This window comes from Hyla sarda, chromosome 2 (assembly GCF_029499605.1).
Source record: "Hyla sarda isolate aHylSar1 chromosome 2, aHylSar1.hap1, whole genome shotgun sequence".
NCBI classification, from domain to species: Eukaryota; Metazoa; Chordata; class Amphibia; order Anura; family Hylidae; genus Hyla; species Hyla sarda.
In genome coordinates, this window is record NC_079190.1 from 308,138,891 (window position 1) to 308,157,390 (window position 18,500).

The window sequence follows — 18,500 nt, forward strand, 5'->3', positions numbered from 1 at the left end:
GAATGTCCATCCAGAATATTCCTGTGGAATTCCGCACGGACATTCCGCTGTGTGAACACTAGATATGTTTGGCAGCTGCCACTGGCCTTCTCTCTGGCTCTGCAGCTTGCCTGAAGCAGGGCTAAACATGAAAAAAATGCACCCGCCCAGTGCTTGGAACTAAAAGTCCTCGGCGTTAGGTGAAATGAATTCCACACCACTGTAGTGTTATTATTTGATAACTATTGATAACTATGCATATAAATATTTTGTGTGTTTTTAGAGGGGACATATTTCTTGTGGCATGTGCCCCTGATTGTTTAAGACTAACAATGTTCCTAGCATGCCACTCTACCTGAATTGTCTGAACGTGACTGTATTGTTGTTACAATATTTTAGCATTTGGGGCCCCGCTTTTAGTTATGCCCAGGGCCACACTTTGTCTAAAACCGGCCTTGACCTTTGGTTACCACTCATTAAAACAGTCACACGTGCTCAGTTCAACTGCAATTAGAGATGAGCATACTTACAGTAAATTCGATTCGTCACGAACTTCTCTGCTCGCCAGTTGATGACTTATCCTGCGTAAATTAGTTCAGCCTTCAGGTGCTCCGGTGGGCTGGAAAAGGTGGATACATTCCTAGGAAAGAGTCTCCTAGGACTGTATCCACCTTTTCCAGCCCACCAGAGCACCTGAAAGCTGAACTAATTTACGCAGGATAAGTCATCAACTGCCGAGCCGAGAAGTTCGTGACGAATCGAATTTACTGTAAGTTCGCTCATCTCTAACTGCAATCTTTTAAACACTGGGTTATAGTGCGGGGGAACAGGAGTAAAACGATGTCACTTACATAAATCGATCCAGTAGTTTCAAAGTTATGCCTCCCTGTTGTTCTCTTGTTAAGGTTTTCTGTGCGCTATGTAGGCGGGAAGCCAGCATGCCGAGCTTCCCTGCCTCCTCAATATGCCCTTCCCTGATATGAATATGCCATTTTCTTCATTTTCATGTTTTAGTGATGTGAGAGCCCATGGTCACGTAAGTGCTCTGCTATTGTAGCAGAGTGCAGGTGCTGCTCTTTAGGCTGTAGCGACTGAGCCGTGCCATAGCAGATCCCTCATGTGCCCGCAGGTTCTCATGTCACTAGGATGTTGGAATGAAGAAAATTGCATATTTATTTCAGAGGCAGGCATTGTATGGCATATTGAGAAGGCTGGGAAGCTCGGCAGGCTTGCTCCCCACCTTCATGGTGCACAAAATCGAGTTAGCATAGAACAGACGGGCATAACTTTGGAACTACTGGACTGATTCATGTAAGTGAGAGATAGTGTTACTCCTGTTTTCCACACTATAACCAAGTGCATTGGGTTTAGTGCAGTTGAACAGGCTGTCAGTTTCATTTGAAAGTATTGGCAAGTGGTCTTCACTGTTCATATAAGCAAAGCAGATTTTAGGAAAGTGTGTGCCCTGTTGCATGGCAGGAGCATGGTCACAGTTCTGAGAGGAAACAAGGAAGTGATCAGATCCATGGGGGAGAAGAACTATGCAGGAATATAGTTAATTTGACCTAAAATACAGCACATTTGTACTCCATTACTGATTTTACCAACTTTGCTTAGTTGGAAAACCCAATTTTAATGGAAGCATAGGCAACTTTGAGTCAACGTTATAAGAATAATTAATAAACAGGTAATTCTCATGGCATATTTTTGTCCCATTAAAATTTGACATGTTACTGTATTTTTGTGTACACATTTTCTTGTATACAAGCATGTATTGTTGACATACTGTATATAGCAGATGTTGCTTGAACCGGTGTATGCTGATTTAGTAGCAGATTTGAGATGACATCTAAAGTTGCATTAAATCAGGAATAACTCTCATTCGATCTGAAATCTGATGCAGAATAATTCCATGCTTGACATTCCAGTTGCCAACACAATTATCAGATGCCCAGTGAGTATTGTGCATGGGTCCTGTTTCAGTTAATTTGACTGATACATGAAACATGCTGCATGCGAGATGGTTGCCTCATCAATTATGGTGCCTAGCTTGAAGTTGCTTCCAAGCCCAATGTCAGATTCAGTTGTAGAGTATGCCATGCTACGTCTTTAATAGATATTTGGTTTCTCACATTTTTAATTCTAATTGTGTTATAAAAAAGACATAATAGTCTTGTTTGTTTCTATTTAGTGTCCGGAGGAGCGGTACAAATGACTTTCCGGAAAATCATTTTAGACTATTATCCTACCCACAAAGAAGGTATGAAGAATTTTTATATGTGTGTGTTTCATTGCCCTGTGTAGTTTGCTGAGGTATATTTAAAGGAGTACTATGGTGTGTTTTTATTTTTTTATTATTCCCTGGGCCCGGGCTGCAAAACTATACAAAACAAACTTTAACTCACCTGCCTACATTCCCCCGTTGCTCCGATATCGGTCTCGTTCTCCGGTCCCTGTCTTCTTCCGCTTTTAGCGGGTCGGTGAGTCACACTGCTCTCAGCATATCACAGGATGCAGCATTGTCCCGCTGCAGCCGGTGATACGCTAAGAGCAGTGGGACTCGCCAACCCGCAGGAACTGGAGGAAGACAGGAACTGGAGAACGGGACACTGATATCGGAGCAACGGGGGGGAACTTAGGCAGGTGAGTTAAAGTTTGTTTTGTATAGTTTTGCAGCCAGAGCACAGAGAATAATAATAAAAAATAAAAAAAACTACCATTGTACTCCTTTAAAAAAGTTAAAATCTGTTACAATCAGAAACGATTGAGTGCTGTGCTGTTTTTTACTTTTGCTACTGGCTTTAAATGGTTTTAGATTACACACGATTAACCATGGTTCTCTTTAAAGGGGTACTCCACTGGTCAGCGTCCGGAACTAGTTCCGAACGCTGTTTTCACGCTGCAGGGGTCGGCCACGTCCCTCAGGATGTCGATGCAAGTCAAAGGGAGGGGGCATGACGCCGTCACACCCCCTCCCATAAACTGGTACTGGGTACGTGGCTTTGATGTCATGAGGGGAGTGGCCGAACCCCGCAGTGTGAAAACAGTGTTCAGAACATTTAGTTCCAAACGCTGGTCAGTGGAGTACCCACTGGGCTTGCCCATTTTAGTGATTTGATGAAGGTCCAAACAGTTGGACCACCACCACTACATTCTAAATGTAGTTTATTTATTTATAATATGGACTTAAATGTAGTATTTCAATTGTCATATAATGCTGCAGTAATGGCTACGTATTAATATAAAATATTTTTTATTTATTGTAAAGTCCATGGGAGGAAGTTCATGTACTATCCCCCCCCCCCCCCCCCCCAAATTACATATTTAGTGTTATACTGTATTATTCTATGTGACCGACTTACAGGCTGCCGCATTACTCATTAGACAAAGAAGTTTATTTAATGCCTAAATTATTTAAAGGGAAATTGTCAGCCTGTTCACCCTCACTAAACCTTATGACCATTATGCGACACAAATTAGCAAAAGCATATACAATAACATGTGCTTCATCTCATAGGACAGAGCTGTGCCCATTGGAATCGTCATTCCCCTGTAATGACTACTTGCGAGCAGTGGACTCAGGATCTTACAAAAGAAAGACAAGCCAAGGAAGACTTTAACGTTAGCATGTTAGGAAAAATTCCTTCTCCAAATAATGAGCAAGGTACCATTTTTATGTTTTTTTTTTTACATTGTTTATTTTGTTCAGATTCCTTCTCTTTAATTAACTAGGATCTCTTTTTCATATGTAAACAGGGAATGCAAAGCAACCTTCTCTCTACTTTCGTTCTGTGCTTATTAGGATTGATGATTTGGATATTCATCAGGTAGGAAAATAGAATATGTCGGACTGGTGTGTTACTGTGCTGTTTGGATGCAGCCTGAAATGTTGTATGTGTGTATTTGATCTATCTATCTCTTTATCTCTGTCTGTCTTTCTGTCTAGTTTTATCTTGTATCTTTGGTGCATTGTGGTTTAACAGGCTTCCTGAACTGTAAATTTTTGTTAGTTTTTATTCTATGTAATTGCAGTTACTTTTATTTTAAAGGTATCTTCATCTGGACAGACCCCTGAAAGACCACCTCTTCTTTCATGCCATCATATTCCAAGTGCTTCTTCTGCTGTCCATCTCCAATACATGGAGTATTACCGTCTACCAGGAGAGTGTCTTCCAGGTAGTAGTCAATAAATTGCGATGATCCTTTTTTTTATTTTTTATTTTTTTTTAAATGCTGTTTGTGGTCCCAGCCTTATAGTTGTCTCTATGTGTCTGTATGTGTCTGTTTTTCTGATCTTAGTAATTTTCTCTTATTGCAGTTCCTCCTCCTGCTTTATACATACAGCTCCATGGTCTGCTTCTATACCTTGCTACCCAGTCCATTCTTTGGTTAAATATTTTTATGCTAGATTTGTCACATTACTTACAGCAGTTAACAGATGTAAGTAGTATGGTGAATGAAGGAGCAATGGAGGATAGAGATGTGCGTCTAGATGGATTCAACCTTAAGGTTTGTCTTCATTTTTTGTTAAATTAAAATTAAATTGCTTTATTTTTCCACCATCATTTCCTTTTTTTCTATCTCCTCTTTCTTACAGCTTAGTTTTCCTGTGACAGCTCCTGCCTACAGTCCACCTGATAGACCATCTTCTATTTGTGCCCATCTCTCCTCAGTTACCCTCACTAACACACGTCAGGCACCAGGCTCAAATCTAAATCTACTTCAAAGCATCTTTCGATCCTTTGCAGCACATGAAGATTTTCATTGGCCTCCAGGACCCCTGCATCCAGTATTTCTTTCCCACTTGTATCCATCTTCTGATACTCAACAAACATCAATGTGGACTTTACACAGTGCTGGCTTGTCTTTTCATTTTGAGGGAGGGATTGTTAAGCATGAGATACTGTTACATCATATGCCTTTTACAGCCCTGGCCTGCCTTTTACTTCCTGAACTAGAGCTTCAAATCATTATCAATGTGGATGATGTAATACGACTACAATTGAATCATTATCATTACCTAACCATGTTACGTTTTCAGGAACAGTTGCAGGCTTTAATTGATAACTTGAAACAAACAGCAAATTCACAGTTGGATTTTTTAATACATATGTCCCCTTCCCACCATATGAAAATATGTGTTGGAATGAAAATACCAGTTGTCACTGTTTCTCTTTTACTTCCTGCCTCAATCTCCCCTGTATCCCCCGTGCAACCAGAAGACTCTGAAAGGAGCAGTCTTGTAGGATCTGAACTGGTGAAAGAGGCAATGACTTGTGAAAAAGGAGCAAACAAGACACAACTAACAAATAAAATTGAACTTGTAGATACTTTTCTTTGTCCTGAGCGAGGCAAAGAACCTGAGGATGTATTGACTCAACAGAACAATAATGAAGAAAAAGATGATTTGATAAAAGACAGACTACTGGGGAAGGTTGAAGCTGTACAGACAAAAGAAGACCTTTTACTGGGGAAGGAGTTTGCACGTGACACTTTGCTTAGCACACTTGGTTTGACCCGTGAGACTTTTAGCCTTGGAAAGGAACGTATGCAGCGCTTTCTGAGTGATACAAAACATAAGTGTGTGCTACTTCACCTAAACATTTTTCACTGGTGTTCACATTTTTGGTATTTCTCTCAATGGTGTGTTTTTACTTTTCCCTAGTCTTGTCATCTTGATTACTTTTTCTTTCTGATAACACTTGTTTTCTTTTCCTTTCTATTATAATTTCTTTTTTTTTTTATAATTTACCATCTATATTGTTTAGTACATGATATTGACAATATATTTTATATATATATATATATATATATATGTGTGTGTATATATATATATATATATATATATATATATAATTTTTTTTTTTTTTTTTTTAGAGATGTTGATATGCCGCATAATCGGATGAGTTCAGCCCTCATTCGTACACAGTCTTTAGATACTCTCTCTATAGATGGTCTGGATGTGTTGTCTTTGGACAGTGAAACTACTGAGAATTTCATATTAAAATTAGATGCAGGCAAGTTCATACGATTCTCTTCGTTTTTCCATTGTCCAAGAGCTGTAACTTTTTATTCTGTTGACATAGCTGCATTGAAGCTTATTTTTTGCAGGACAATTGTACTTTTTAATGACACTATTTTGCAGTTTATATAAGTTTTAATAACTTTTTTTTAGCAAAAATCCCTGGAAAAATAATTAGACTGGTGAATATGCATGTGGCTGTAACACATTTGTGTCTTTTTTATGCTTTATATGAATGGGTTTTTTTATCGGAAAAAATGTGTATGTTTATATATTTAACTTACAATATTCTGATTGCTCATACAATACATTCACTACTACTTTATTAATGCCTATTAACATAATGCTGACAAGGACGAATAGATGCACATACATGGCAAAGCTGGGGGCCTTCATTAGTCCCCTGGTTGCCATGAAAGCCATTACCAACCAGCGATCTTGTGGTGTAGACAATAGTCAAGCAGATTAGACGGCTCACCTCCGCAATGTCTCCCACACCTCGCACGGACTAACTGGCAATGCCTCCGGTCTCAATTAGTAGCAAAAGCAAGGAATATCCAGCTCGATGGGATGCAAACAGGAATATTTCTTCTAAGTTGCTAAATCTGTAGCCCAAGATGCTGATTTGTTCAATCCTAACCACCAAGATAGATGCTTCCTACTTATGCACATTACATAGTAGGTTTTTTTTTTTACATATCTTTTTAACCCCTTAAGGACAATGGCTGTAAATGGATGTCCAGATGCGATGTGACTTAGTGCACCAGGATACTTGTACTACTTCCTGTTTGATTCACTCCTAGTTTTGTCTCAAGAAAACTGCTGTGGCATCTTTCTTCAAAACTCTGTGGCCCTGATTTATTAAACTGTAGAGAGAACTGGAGAGATTTTGTCCATAGCAATCAATCACAGCTCAGACTCCTTATCTTAACAAGCTCTGGTAAAGTAAAAGCTGAGCTGTGATTGGTTGTTGTGTGCAAAATCTATCCAGTTTTTGTTGTGGACCAAGTTTTGTGCACACTCTTTGGTAACATTTAACAATATTGGTAAGTTCTCCCCAAATTCTCATTGTTTTTGTTTTTGTTGTTTTTTAAATTAGAAATGATTGTCGACGGAGAAAGTGTTTTACCAGAACAAGATGATGCATCACAAAGTACAGAAGGCCCTGAACCACAGCAGGTTTGAAATGGATGTCAAATAGTAGTTAAAAACAAGTGTGTGTGTGTGTGTGTGTGTGTGTGAATCAATGAATTTTTTGTTGACTTACAGTACATTTTGGTTCTTTATTCTAGATTCTTACAGTGGCCCTTTACAATGTTTACTCTGTTTCACGGCTTTTTGAGGATGATTTGTCTGTTACTGTTAAAGCTTTAGACATCAGCTGTGCTAAGAAATTGGAAGATTTAAAAGGTAAATGTGAGAATGGAGTAATGCCCCGTTCATAATATAGTTAGGGCCTCCACACACAGGATCCTTCTCTTGTAGAACAAAGTTAGAGGTTCCAGCATCCATATTTGTGAAAAAATATTTATTAACTAACACTGACGTAGCCAGGCGGCGGACACCTCTGCTGCAACACCAAGCAGCAGTGATGACACACTGCTGCCTGACCAAGCCCCCAGCTCTGGGCCGCGCCGCCCACAGACTGAGCACCACAGCAACAATGACTGACACACAGAACCACACCAGTGTGAACACATACCATATGCTCCCTGCAAGAGGGCTGGAAGGAAACCCTAGTTTTTGAAATTGCTGCACAATAAGATATACATTAAAGGTACATTCACACATACATATTTTTGCTGCAGATTTGCTGCTCATTGACTTTAATGGGTAGCAAAATCTACTAAGCAGATCTGCAGCAGAAAATACCCATATGTGAACGTACCCTATAGCTTATGCAATCCCTCTATAGTGTCATAAATACCGTATATTAAAAGGAATAGAGTCCGATACTGGCACCCCCTGTTGTTCCCAATAATAATGTTGTGGACGTGCAGTAATATTTAAAATACTTTATACATGCTCAATCGAAAAATTACGCAGTGGAATACTTAGTGCATACAAATATCGAAGGTGTCCAGAGGCAAATAACAAACAAAGTTACACCTCTATACAGGAACAGAAAATCATATTTAAAACTTAGTGTATAAATAGAAATGCACTGACATAAAAACAAATTAATAGTATTCTGTTGTCCATGCATAGTTTTTCATAAAATATGCCCAGCTGTCCCTCACCCTTGTGTTTGCATTAAAGTTATAAAGAACGTGTTAAGTAATTTGATTCTCATTTTGCAGTGTATGATACTCTAAATCTATCCTTTTTTATATTTTAATAGATCTTTTAGCAAGTCCCCCTGTTACAACAAAATCTTCTCCACATCTGATTTTGAAGTTTGATCTTGGTCCTGCTGCAGCCCACCTTTCTCCACTTGCTGTACATAATGGCTTTTTACGATTACATATTCAAGACTTCAGGTCAGAGATGCCTGTTTCTGCTCTAACTCATATAGGACCTTTCCTAGAGGATGAGCAGATTCCGGAAATACTACCTATGATTATTGAAGTTACCAACAGCAGGATTACACTAAAAGTGAGTATCAACACTAAATAATGTACCAACAAAACAAAATATATAATAGTTTTTGCAATTGATGTGTAGGTCACAGAGTTGTATTAAATTGACCAAACATATGCTGACCAACCTTTATTATGTCATGTAGCTATGTTAGCACTGAGAAAACATACAGAAAACATAACTTTAATGTTTGATCTGTTGTACAACCTAAATGTAATTTACCTTCTGGTAGAAAACCCTTTTTAACCCTAAACATTTCAGAAGATAAGTGGTTACTTTTTTTAGTGCAGTTGATTCTGTTTACCTCATCCGAATCCGTCCAGCTGTTCAGAAGATATGAACAAAATGTATTTATGCTAATTTGCAGAGACTAGCAGTGGGAGCGTTACCATGGATTTGCAATCATAATACAGAAATTAAAATGCCCCCATTGCTAGTTTCTGAAAATAAGTATAAATCCTTTTTTGCTTATCCTTTCTGAACAGCTGGACATATTTGGATTAGGTAAACCTCTTTAGAAAAAGGGTCACCAGCACTATATATCCTGCATATTAAGTTGGTGCGGGTCAGTTTCCCTTTAAAGCAAACTAAAGTTCCTAAAATTTAACAGCATGAGCAACTGATAAATTTGTGACATTCTTTGGGCTTGTGCAAATCACCGCTGAGCTCTGCTAAAGGGAGTTGAACTGAGAAAAAAATAGTGCATGTCAAGTATTTTTCTCAACTCACCTAAAATAACAGACACTAGACTGACCCTATTCAAGTCAGTGAGATCTGTCTGCACCTGGCGGTGTCTATTGTGCACAGGGTCCATTCAATGTGAACTTAGGCTGCTTTCACACTGTGAAATAGTTCCGTTTAGGAACTTCCGTCACCAGTTCCGTCACTATATCGGCGAAACCCGGCCGTTACAAAACCCCTAACTGCCGTGACTAAATTGCAGTCTATGGGGTTTTGTAACTGCTCATTTGCACCCGTATATGCCCGTAATTCATTACGGGCGTTATACAGTGACGGGACATCATGGCAGAAAAATGACTGCATGCAGTAATTTTTCCGCCACGATGTCCCGTCACTGTATAATGCCCGTAATGAATTACGGGCATATACGGGTGCAAACGGGCAGTTACAAAACCCCATAGGCTGCAATGCAATTTAGTCACGGCCGTCATGGGTTTTGTAACGGCCGGGTTTTGCCGATATAGTGACGGAACTGGTGACGGAAGTTCCTAAACGGAACTATTTCACAGTGTGAAAGCAGCCTTAGACTGTCTAGTCTGCATTACATGGTTTTCTTGTGAAAATGACAGGCACAAACAGTCATTGTATGTATACAGCAAAACACATGATACATCCATAACATAAAAGCACCACATACATAAAGAGGCTATGTAGCTCAAAATTTTCTGTTTTCTCAGTCCCTCTTCATTGGGGGACACCTAACTGATGGGGTATATGCTCTTGCCACTAGGAGGCGCTGACACTAGGAAAGGATATACCCGCCCACCTGCAGTGAGGTAATCAGTTTTAACTAGTGTCATCTAGGAGGTCAGACACAGGTCTGGAGCTCTCCAGACCTTGTCTTTTTTTATAATTTTTTTGTAAGGGCTGTTTAGTTAGATTCTTTATTCCCTTTTGTTTCCTTTTTAACGTGGGGGTTCAGGAGCATGGCGCTACCTGTTCCCCCATATGCGGCTAAGGGGCACGGGACATAAAATACAAATGCACCATTAACCCGTTCCCGCCAACATGCGGCTAAGGGGCACGGGACATATACATACAAATGCACTGTTAACCCCTTCCCGCCAATGGCCAGCACTTTGGGGTCGCACCTTGGGTCCGGAACCCCCCTATTTTCCCTGCTCGTCTTGGTCTGTAGCAGCATGACGTGATGCAGGTGACTATAAGACTGGCTGAGTATAGTAGGTGAGTATAAGAAGACAGGTGAGTATATATTCCCCCCCCCCCCCCCTCTCCCGTTGTGCTCCCTACCTTCCTCTACCTGTGGGTCCTGGATTGGGGGTTCTTAGGGACTCTGTCCTTTATTGGGGGGGGGGGTTCATATTGGGGGGTCCCTCAGGTCCCCTGGGGGGAGCAGTGTTTTATACATATTAGGTCCTGTGGAGGACAGTCGCCGACATTTTGTAGCGGCTCCCTCCACAGGAGCTTGTGCTGGCTCACTTCTGAACAGCCTGGCTGTTCCTTCTCGACGGCTATTTCTCTGTACAGGTGCCGACTGCACTGTGCGAGCCGACAGCGATATACAGCGGGAGCTGTAGAATTTTCGCCGCAGGGAGGCCAGTTCCCTGGCGGCACATGGCCGCCTCTCTGTTTCCTTGATCCCACTGTCCCAGCGCTACGGCGGATAGTTTCGCCCTTCTGCTTCTTTTCCTCCCCCCCCCCCCCCGTCTCAGCGCTCACACCGGGAGATCAGAGGCTCGCGCGCTGCTGGAAGTTATTGTCCCGCCCTCCTTCCCCATTGCGGGGTCGGGGAGGGCAGCGGTGCTTCGCTCCCGCCGCAGCAGCCCGGCAGGAGCTTGCGGTCCAGCCCGCTATTGCCCCGTGGCGGCGGCTTGGCACTTTTAGCACTGCTATGAGCCGTCACTCCTCCAGGGGCTTAAAATAAAATAAAAAATGGTCATTTAGATCATTTGGTGGTAATTGGTTCCCTCTGGTGGCCAACACTTGTATTACAGTGTGATTTCTATGGTTGCTCATACCTAGTCCATCTCTTTGCATCCAGAACACGGTCCTCGGGAATATTCCTGCGTGGCATGCATTAGACCTGATATCACTATGCCATACGGTAGTGTCACCTACTACTCATTTCATGGCTGCCGCGTCCGCGGCTCCCGCTCGGTACCCCCCTGCTGATGCGAGGGCCCGATACACCACCTGTCATACATCATCGGCTGCTGTATCTGCGGCTGCAGTCCCGGTACCTCACTACTGTTGGAGGTGTCCGATGGAGCGTCCCATTATCTACTGTAGACCCATACCAGTAAGCCAGACAGAGGTCTGCATGGTGGCTTACACTACCTGTCTTACTTTAAACGACTGATGTATCTGCGGCTGGAGATCCGCTGCCTCACCACTGGGCGAGGTGCCGATGGGATGAATCGTTGTCTACTACAGACCCATACCAGTAAGCCAGACAGTGGTCTGCATGGTTGCCTACTCCGCCTGTCATACGTCAAACTGCTGGTGCATCTGCAGCTGGCGTTTCGGTACCTCGCTGCTTGTGAGGCTTCAGTCGGAGTGTCCCATTATTTACTATGGATCCATACCAGTAAGCCAGACAGTGATCTGCATGGTTACCTACACCGCCTGTCATACAGCATATGGCTGATGTATCTGCAACTGGATTCCGCTACCTCACTGCTGTACATGGTGCCGATGAATTTACTCCTTGTCTTCTATGGACCCATTACACTAATCCAGACAGTGGTCTGCATGGTTTCAGACACCATCTGTTACACATCACTTGGCGGGTGTATCGTTGTCTAGCCTTCCGGTACCTCACTACTGTGAGCCATCAGACGGAATGACTCGATGTTCTCTATAGTTCTCTATGGTTCCATACTAGTAAGCCAGACAGCGGTCTGCTTGGTTTACTATACTGCCTGTCACACATATCACGGCCGTTGTATCTGTGACTGGTGTCTCGATACCTCTCCGCTGTGCGAGGTGTCTGCGGAATGACTCACTGTCCACTGTGGGCCCATACTAGCCAGCCAGACAGTTGTCTGCATTTTTTCTTCTGCCGTCTTTCACACGGCGCATGGCTGATGTTTTTGCGACTGGAGTTCCAGTACTCCTTTTCTGTGCACGGTATATGTATTACTTGACCCTGCGTGACCCAGAAACATTATGCAGGATGTCAGGGATGCATTCCACGGCTCCTCTCCTCTGCCTCCCTATATCTTCCAAAGGGTGGGGTTTCTCTGTCTCCCCGCCCTCCCACCTATGACGAAGGGCACAGTTATCGCCTGTCTGATTTGTTCCCTTTTCGTCAGATGCCTGGGGGGTTCTTGTTCAGTCAGACTGTTGTCTACACTGGTTCCACCGCCATTGGTCTCTAACCTCTGGGCTGCCGTGGAACTAGACAGGTTTCCCCGTACCTTCACTGCTGGGTGAGGGATCTGAAGCAGGGTCCCTGCAAGTATTTGGGATTGATTCCAGCCGGACAGTCTTTGTCTGTTGGGGTTCTACACCACTGGGGTAGACGTTTGGTTAGGCCACACTCCAGTACCCCGTTTTTGTTGGAGGTTGATTGGAGTGACCCTGGATGCTCAGGAATTCGATACCTCTCAACCAGATGGGTTTCCACAGGACTTACTATGTCTGGTCAACTACCATACATTTTCACCCCATGGGCGGTGGTTCAGGTTACCCACTACCATAGCATAGTTTTGTGTGTCTCCCCATGTTATCCATGGGCCTTATACATTGCTCCACATGCTAGTTTACAGGGTTACCTACTTGGCCAGTTCCCTCTCTGCTGCCTGCTGCTCTGTCTACAGGCTGTTTTTTCTCCTCACGGTTTGTTTCCATGTGCGGGACCCAGCATGGCCATGGTCCCTTTGCCACATAGCCAGACTGTGTCTGCATGGGGTTCTAATCCACCTGGTCAACTTCCCATTTTCTGCCGCTGCTGCGGCTGCAGTGCAGTGTCTCCTTTCCAGGTGTAGTTCCGCAGAGTGTGTACCCGTGGGTTCTTGGGACCCTTTCTACCTAGAGGTCACACTGTGTCTGCATTTTGCCTGCTCCACATTCTTTCTTCATCTCCTGAGGTTCTGTCTTCATCTCCTGGGGTCTGGCGCCATTAGGAGATGGGGTGTGGGCTTTTTTTCTGTAAGTCCCAGGGACTTTTTCAGTGTCAGCAGCATTCACTCTGTTCTCCTTTCTCAGGTTGCACTGTTGGTCTGCTAGAGGCATACCTCCCTCCCTGCGGGTCCCTTGGATATCTGCGGTTCTTTCATGTCCACAGTTTTAGTACTCCACTACTATTGTAGGGTACCCATTTCTGTGTTCCTACTTATGCTAGGACCGCCCTGTAGGTGTAGGGCCCACCTTCCTTTTGTTTGGTGGGGTGTGCCTCAGGGTTTCTAGTATATTGTTTCCGCAGTTCTGCGGCAGTTTTGAACTTCTTTTCTGACTCTGGGCCTGCTGGGTCGGTTCAGTCCCTCTCTATGTCTCCGGGTGTGTGTTCCAGGGGTTCTCTCCAGGATGACTCAGGTTCCTACTCATCACACTCTGGAACGGCTCTCAACACGTCTTGTGGTCTTTGCCCAGCTCCAGTTTACGGGATTACAACTCCTCTGGGCACACAAGGTGGCTCCTCTGGACAACTTTGGCTGCCGTTTGTGCCAGGGGGGCTCCGTCCACCCAGTACTTGTTCCGTGGCTGTGGGGCAGCATTTCCCTGCTCCTACTGTGCCTGACGTGCCTTGCCAATCTCCTTTCTACAGGGGATATGGGGATCAGGGAGTTTGGCATGGGTCTTTTCTTGAGTTTTCATCTCGACCACCTTTGTTTCATTTGTTTTTTTGCTGAGAGCATTCAACAGAGCCTTTTCCTTTCTAGGCTGGTGGGCTCGCTGTCCACCATTGCAGCCTGCCTCTCTTTCTGCTTTTGGTTATCTACTGCTGTTCACGCAGCTTGGCACTCTCCTCTGTGGAGGAGCTGGTACAATCTCCCTGGAAGATTTTTCCCTTTTATCTGTACCAGTTGTACTGCGCAGACACCAAAGTCTTCTGGGTTCATCCTTCCTGTGCCCAGGCCCTGAGAATCCCAGCTAGGTTCTCATTTATTTCTTCCTCCGTTCCCTTCTGGCGGGTTGTTTCTTCAGAGTGCTCTGGTGCTTGGACCACCGGGGTCGGGGAATGGTTGGTCTCCTCAGCTTGGACCCTGTCCTATGAAGCTGTTGAGTACCTTCTTTTCTGGTGTTTTTTTTTTTCCGGTTCCTGGGGCCTTGGTGATGGTTTATGTCTTGGGCATGTGTAGTGATCCGGCCAAGACTCCCCCGCGATACCATTAATCTGGGCGGTCTTTCTGTTCCGCACGCCTCCACTTTTTCATGGAAGTTTGTCGCCCAGAGAGTTTTTCTAGGATGTCTGTTTCCCATACTCTTCAGGGATTTATCTTCCAGGTGGCTCTATGTCTCCAGTTTCCTTGTCCGTCTCTCTGGTATCCGAGATTCCCCCTCTTTTCAGGGTGTTGGCCGCTCCTTTCTTCCTTCGGGGTCTATGTCCTCCAGAGTTGGAGGGCGTTCAGGTTATCGGCTTTACACTAGTATGACTATTTTGCCTTCTGGGTGCTCATGGCGGGCCCCTGGGATAGGGGTTCTTTTGTCTGCGGCTGTTCAGGTCCTTGCTCTCATGCTCCGGGCCTCTCCAGAGCAGGATTCCTTCTCTTTGTTTCCTGTGGTTCCTTGTCTCTCTTTATGACCCGGGTGCCTTGGGTCTCTACAGGGTCGGCTTTTTCCCTTGGCGTCCTAGGCCAGCTCCTGGGACGGGTGTTTTTCCAGGAGTCCATTTTCTGGGCCTAGTGTGTCTCCGCCTGGGGGGGCTCTTCTGCAGGCCTTATGGACATGTGATTTCAGTCTCGGGACTGATTCCTTTTCTCCGGGGGTTGTTTTTCCCACCCTAGGGGACTGGTTTGGTACATCCCATCAGTTAGGTGTCCCCCAATGAAGAGCGACTGAGAAAAGAAGATTTTTGTACTCACCGTAAAATCTTTCTCATAGCCTTCATAAGGGGACACCGCACCCACCCATTTCTTCGTCTTTTATTCCGGACTGTTTTTCCGTCTCTTGGATAGTTCATCCGGGTTTCCCTTCTAGGGTCCTTTGGACATTTGTCTTTGTTGGCTTCTCCTACAGCTTTGTGACAAAACTGATTACATCACTGCAGGTGGGCGAGTATATCCTGCCAGGGAGGAGCCGACTTTTTTTCCTAGTGTCAGCGCCTCCTAGTGGCAAGAGCATATACCCCATCAGTTAGGTGTCCCCCAATAAAGGCTATGAGATAGATTTTACGGTGAGTACAAAAATCTTTTTTTGTAGTATTACTAGGCATATACCACTACCATTATTGCGTAGAAAAGCATAGGTTGCTATACTTTCCTATGCAGTGGGACACAATAAGAATTAGCTTTACCAAGTGTGCATGTATAGGGGGATCAGTTAGCAAAATAAGGTGTATGGCCACCTTTAGAGGTAGAATATCTTCCCCCTACTTAAAAGCATTTCTGTTGTGCATTATACCATCTGGATTCAATCATATAGTGAAGAAAAAAAAAAGGAATCGCTACGGTTGTAACCAGACAGATAGCCGAATTGCTGATATGTTTTGTGTCACAGGATGATGGTCCAAGTATCTACCCCTCCCCAGTTGTTCCCGAACCAGTTGCCTTTTCAGTGGAACACCTCAAAGTCCATCGGCAAGAGGATGGAGTTTTTTGGCTCACTGGTATGTGTACTAGTCCTGTAAATAATAAACCGTGTCAAATCTTATACATACCTGTATCTCAACAATTATAAAGTAGAATTGTAATTGATATTTCATAAATCTTCTGTAATGTCACAACATATAATTATGGGCAAAAACATTGGGAGACAACTTTGTCATTGAATTCAGCTGTTTCATTCAATCCTATTGCCACCAAGGACCTAACGATGCAGTCTGCCTTAAAATATTGGTGAAAGAATGGTTCATTCTAAAGAGTTGAATAAATTCCAATGGGGTTCTGTAAGAGAGACAGAAACAAAATGGAGTAAATTATTGTAAACAGTTTGAGCACAATGCTCAGCAGCAGGGTTGTAAGCAAGGGCGGGAAGCTGCTGACAGGTCCAGGTATGTGTCGTCTAGATTTAATAAATTTTTTCTGACTAACGCCAGATAATTTTTTTTCCTTTTTAATCTGTTTCGGATTTCTGATTGTATTTATTTTTTTGTACCTTATTAAGGGGACAAAATCAAAAGAACTCCAGCACGGTACAGATCAGTATGCCATTTTTAATCACATTAAGCTACACGGATCACAGGTACAAACAGGATGTGATGCGTTTCGGCCAGGTGCTGGCCTTACTAATGAGTAAAGCCACCACCTGGGCGAAACGCGTCACATCCTGTTTGTACCTGTGATCCGTGTAGTGTCATGTGATTAAAGATGGCACACTGATCTGTACCGAGCTGGAGTTCTTTTGATTTTGCTGATTTAGTTGGGGTGCAGTCTGCGCCTTTCTCCGTGCCTGGTTATATGGACTTTGGGGTAAGCTGATATACATCTATATTTGCTTTTATTATGAGGCCTGGCATCTTGCCTGAGCAATTTTCAACAGGATGTAGACATATGCTTTACAACAAGCCCCATGAACGTAAGCAACAGTATTCTGTAGCTGACCTATTGACACAAATGGGAGAGGTTTTTGGAAATGCCTTGTCCTGTGACCTTTGCAGGGGTCAATCTAAACAGGAATGGGAGGCTAAGTTGTCAGTTTTAGTGTAATCCTATCTGTGATAAGGAGAAAAGTGATCTGTACAGAACAGGGAGTCTCAACTGATCCAGTTACCATGCCTCTTTTATCTGTTTTGTACCCTTTCGATTTCTGTGAATCATTTTTTTTTTTTTCTTTCTTTTTTTTTTTTTTTCTTAGAGGCCAACTCAGGAGATTTCCATGGTTTTGGGATTGTGGTTATCAGTGCGTCTAGCATATCTGCAGGAAGGGAACCTGTCTCAGTAGCCAAGGTAAACACAGGGAGTAGGTGAGGAAGTAAAATCGGTAGGAATCTCTTATAGTATTCATTAGGAAGACCATCTGGTCCAGGGGCTTTTTGTGGGCATAGATCTGACAGCGTCAACTATCTCCTGGGCAGTAAGGGGTGAATTGAGAGTAGAGAGAGCAGAGGAAGAAAGTTGGGGTAGATTGTGAGAAGCAAGAAAAGCGTCAATATCTGATTGGGGCGGCTGGGGGCATTGGGGATCGTTATGTAGATTGTATAAAGTTTCATAGTAGTCTCTGAAGGCATCAGCAATGTGTTGGGGTGATTTTTGATGTTGGAGGGTCTTGGGGTGTGTCAGAGTAGAGATACGATACCTAAGAAACCACGGTCTGAGCTTTTTCGCAAGTAGCGAGCCCACCCTATTGTCATGCATATAGAAAGACATTTTAGATTTTCTAAGTGACCTCTCAGTCATGGAGTAGCAGGCGTCTCATATGCAGACATTTGGCCCTCAAATGGGCGTCTCCCTCAGGAGAAAAAGCAATTTTGTTAAGTGACTCATTGAGAGCGAGAGTCCTGTGTTTTTTTAAGGTGGCCCCCAGTTGAAAGAAGGAACCCCGTATGACTGCCTTTTGGGCCATCCAGACAGTGGCAGGGCTAACGTCTGTGGTTACATTCAAAGAAAAATACTCAGTAAGAACACTTTTCAAACAAGCCGCGTGGGTATCATGCGCAATTAAATGAGTGGTGGCACGCCATACAAAATCATTATGTTTCGGGAAAACATCGCTAATGGTCACCCGGACCGGTGTGTGGTCGGACCATGTCCGAAGACCAATGTCAGAGTTCATCACTCTCTCAATTAACGTTCTATCTACCAAAATCATGTCTATTCTCGAAAAGGAGTGGTACCTCGTCGAGCAATTCGTATAATCCCTCTCCGAGGCGTGCTGTAGTTGCCAGATATCAAAAAGATTATAGCCAGGCAAAAGGGACTCTAAAGAAAAACTCTGTGTGGGAGTAGGAGAGGAGCAATCTAACGAGGGCGACATCACTGAGTTGAAATCCCCACAAATCACTAGGGAGCCCTGTCTAACAGTCTCCACTTTCTTTAACACTCGTTTCAGAAAACGCCTCTGTCCTACATTAGGAGTGTACAGGTTGACTACGGTATACAAACACTGTCAATGAGAC

At 43.6% G+C, this 18,500-nt stretch overlaps 1 protein-coding gene across 6 annotated transcripts in view; it reads left to right on the top strand.

Annotated features, from left to right (window-relative positions):
- The window catches only part of LOC130356321 (bridge-like lipid transfer protein family member 3A), a 191,677-nt gene extending 175,539 nt beyond the window's left edge, over positions 1–16,138 (top strand). For all 6 annotated transcript variants that reach the window (XM_056557649.1, XM_056557648.1, XM_056557651.1 and 3 more), the window contains 11 exons: positions 2,171–2,239; positions 3,497–3,643; positions 3,736–3,806; positions 4,029–4,155; positions 4,298–4,488; positions 4,577–5,559; positions 5,857–5,996; positions 7,101–7,180; positions 7,294–7,411; positions 8,343–8,596; positions 15,944–16,138. In XM_056557649.1, the coding sequence (XP_056413624.1) occupies positions 2,171–2,239; positions 3,497–3,643; positions 3,736–3,806; positions 4,029–4,155; positions 4,298–4,488; positions 4,577–5,559; positions 5,857–5,996; positions 7,101–7,180; positions 7,294–7,411; positions 8,343–8,596; positions 15,944–16,123 (2,360 nt within the window). In that variant the 3' untranslated portion in view covers positions 16,124–16,138. The remainder of the gene's footprint in view (positions 1–2,170; positions 2,240–3,496; positions 3,644–3,735; positions 3,807–4,028; positions 4,156–4,297; positions 4,489–4,576; positions 5,560–5,856; positions 5,997–7,100; positions 7,181–7,293; positions 7,412–8,342; positions 8,597–15,943) is intronic.
- The last annotated feature ends 2,362 nt before the right edge of the window (positions 16,139–18,500 follow it).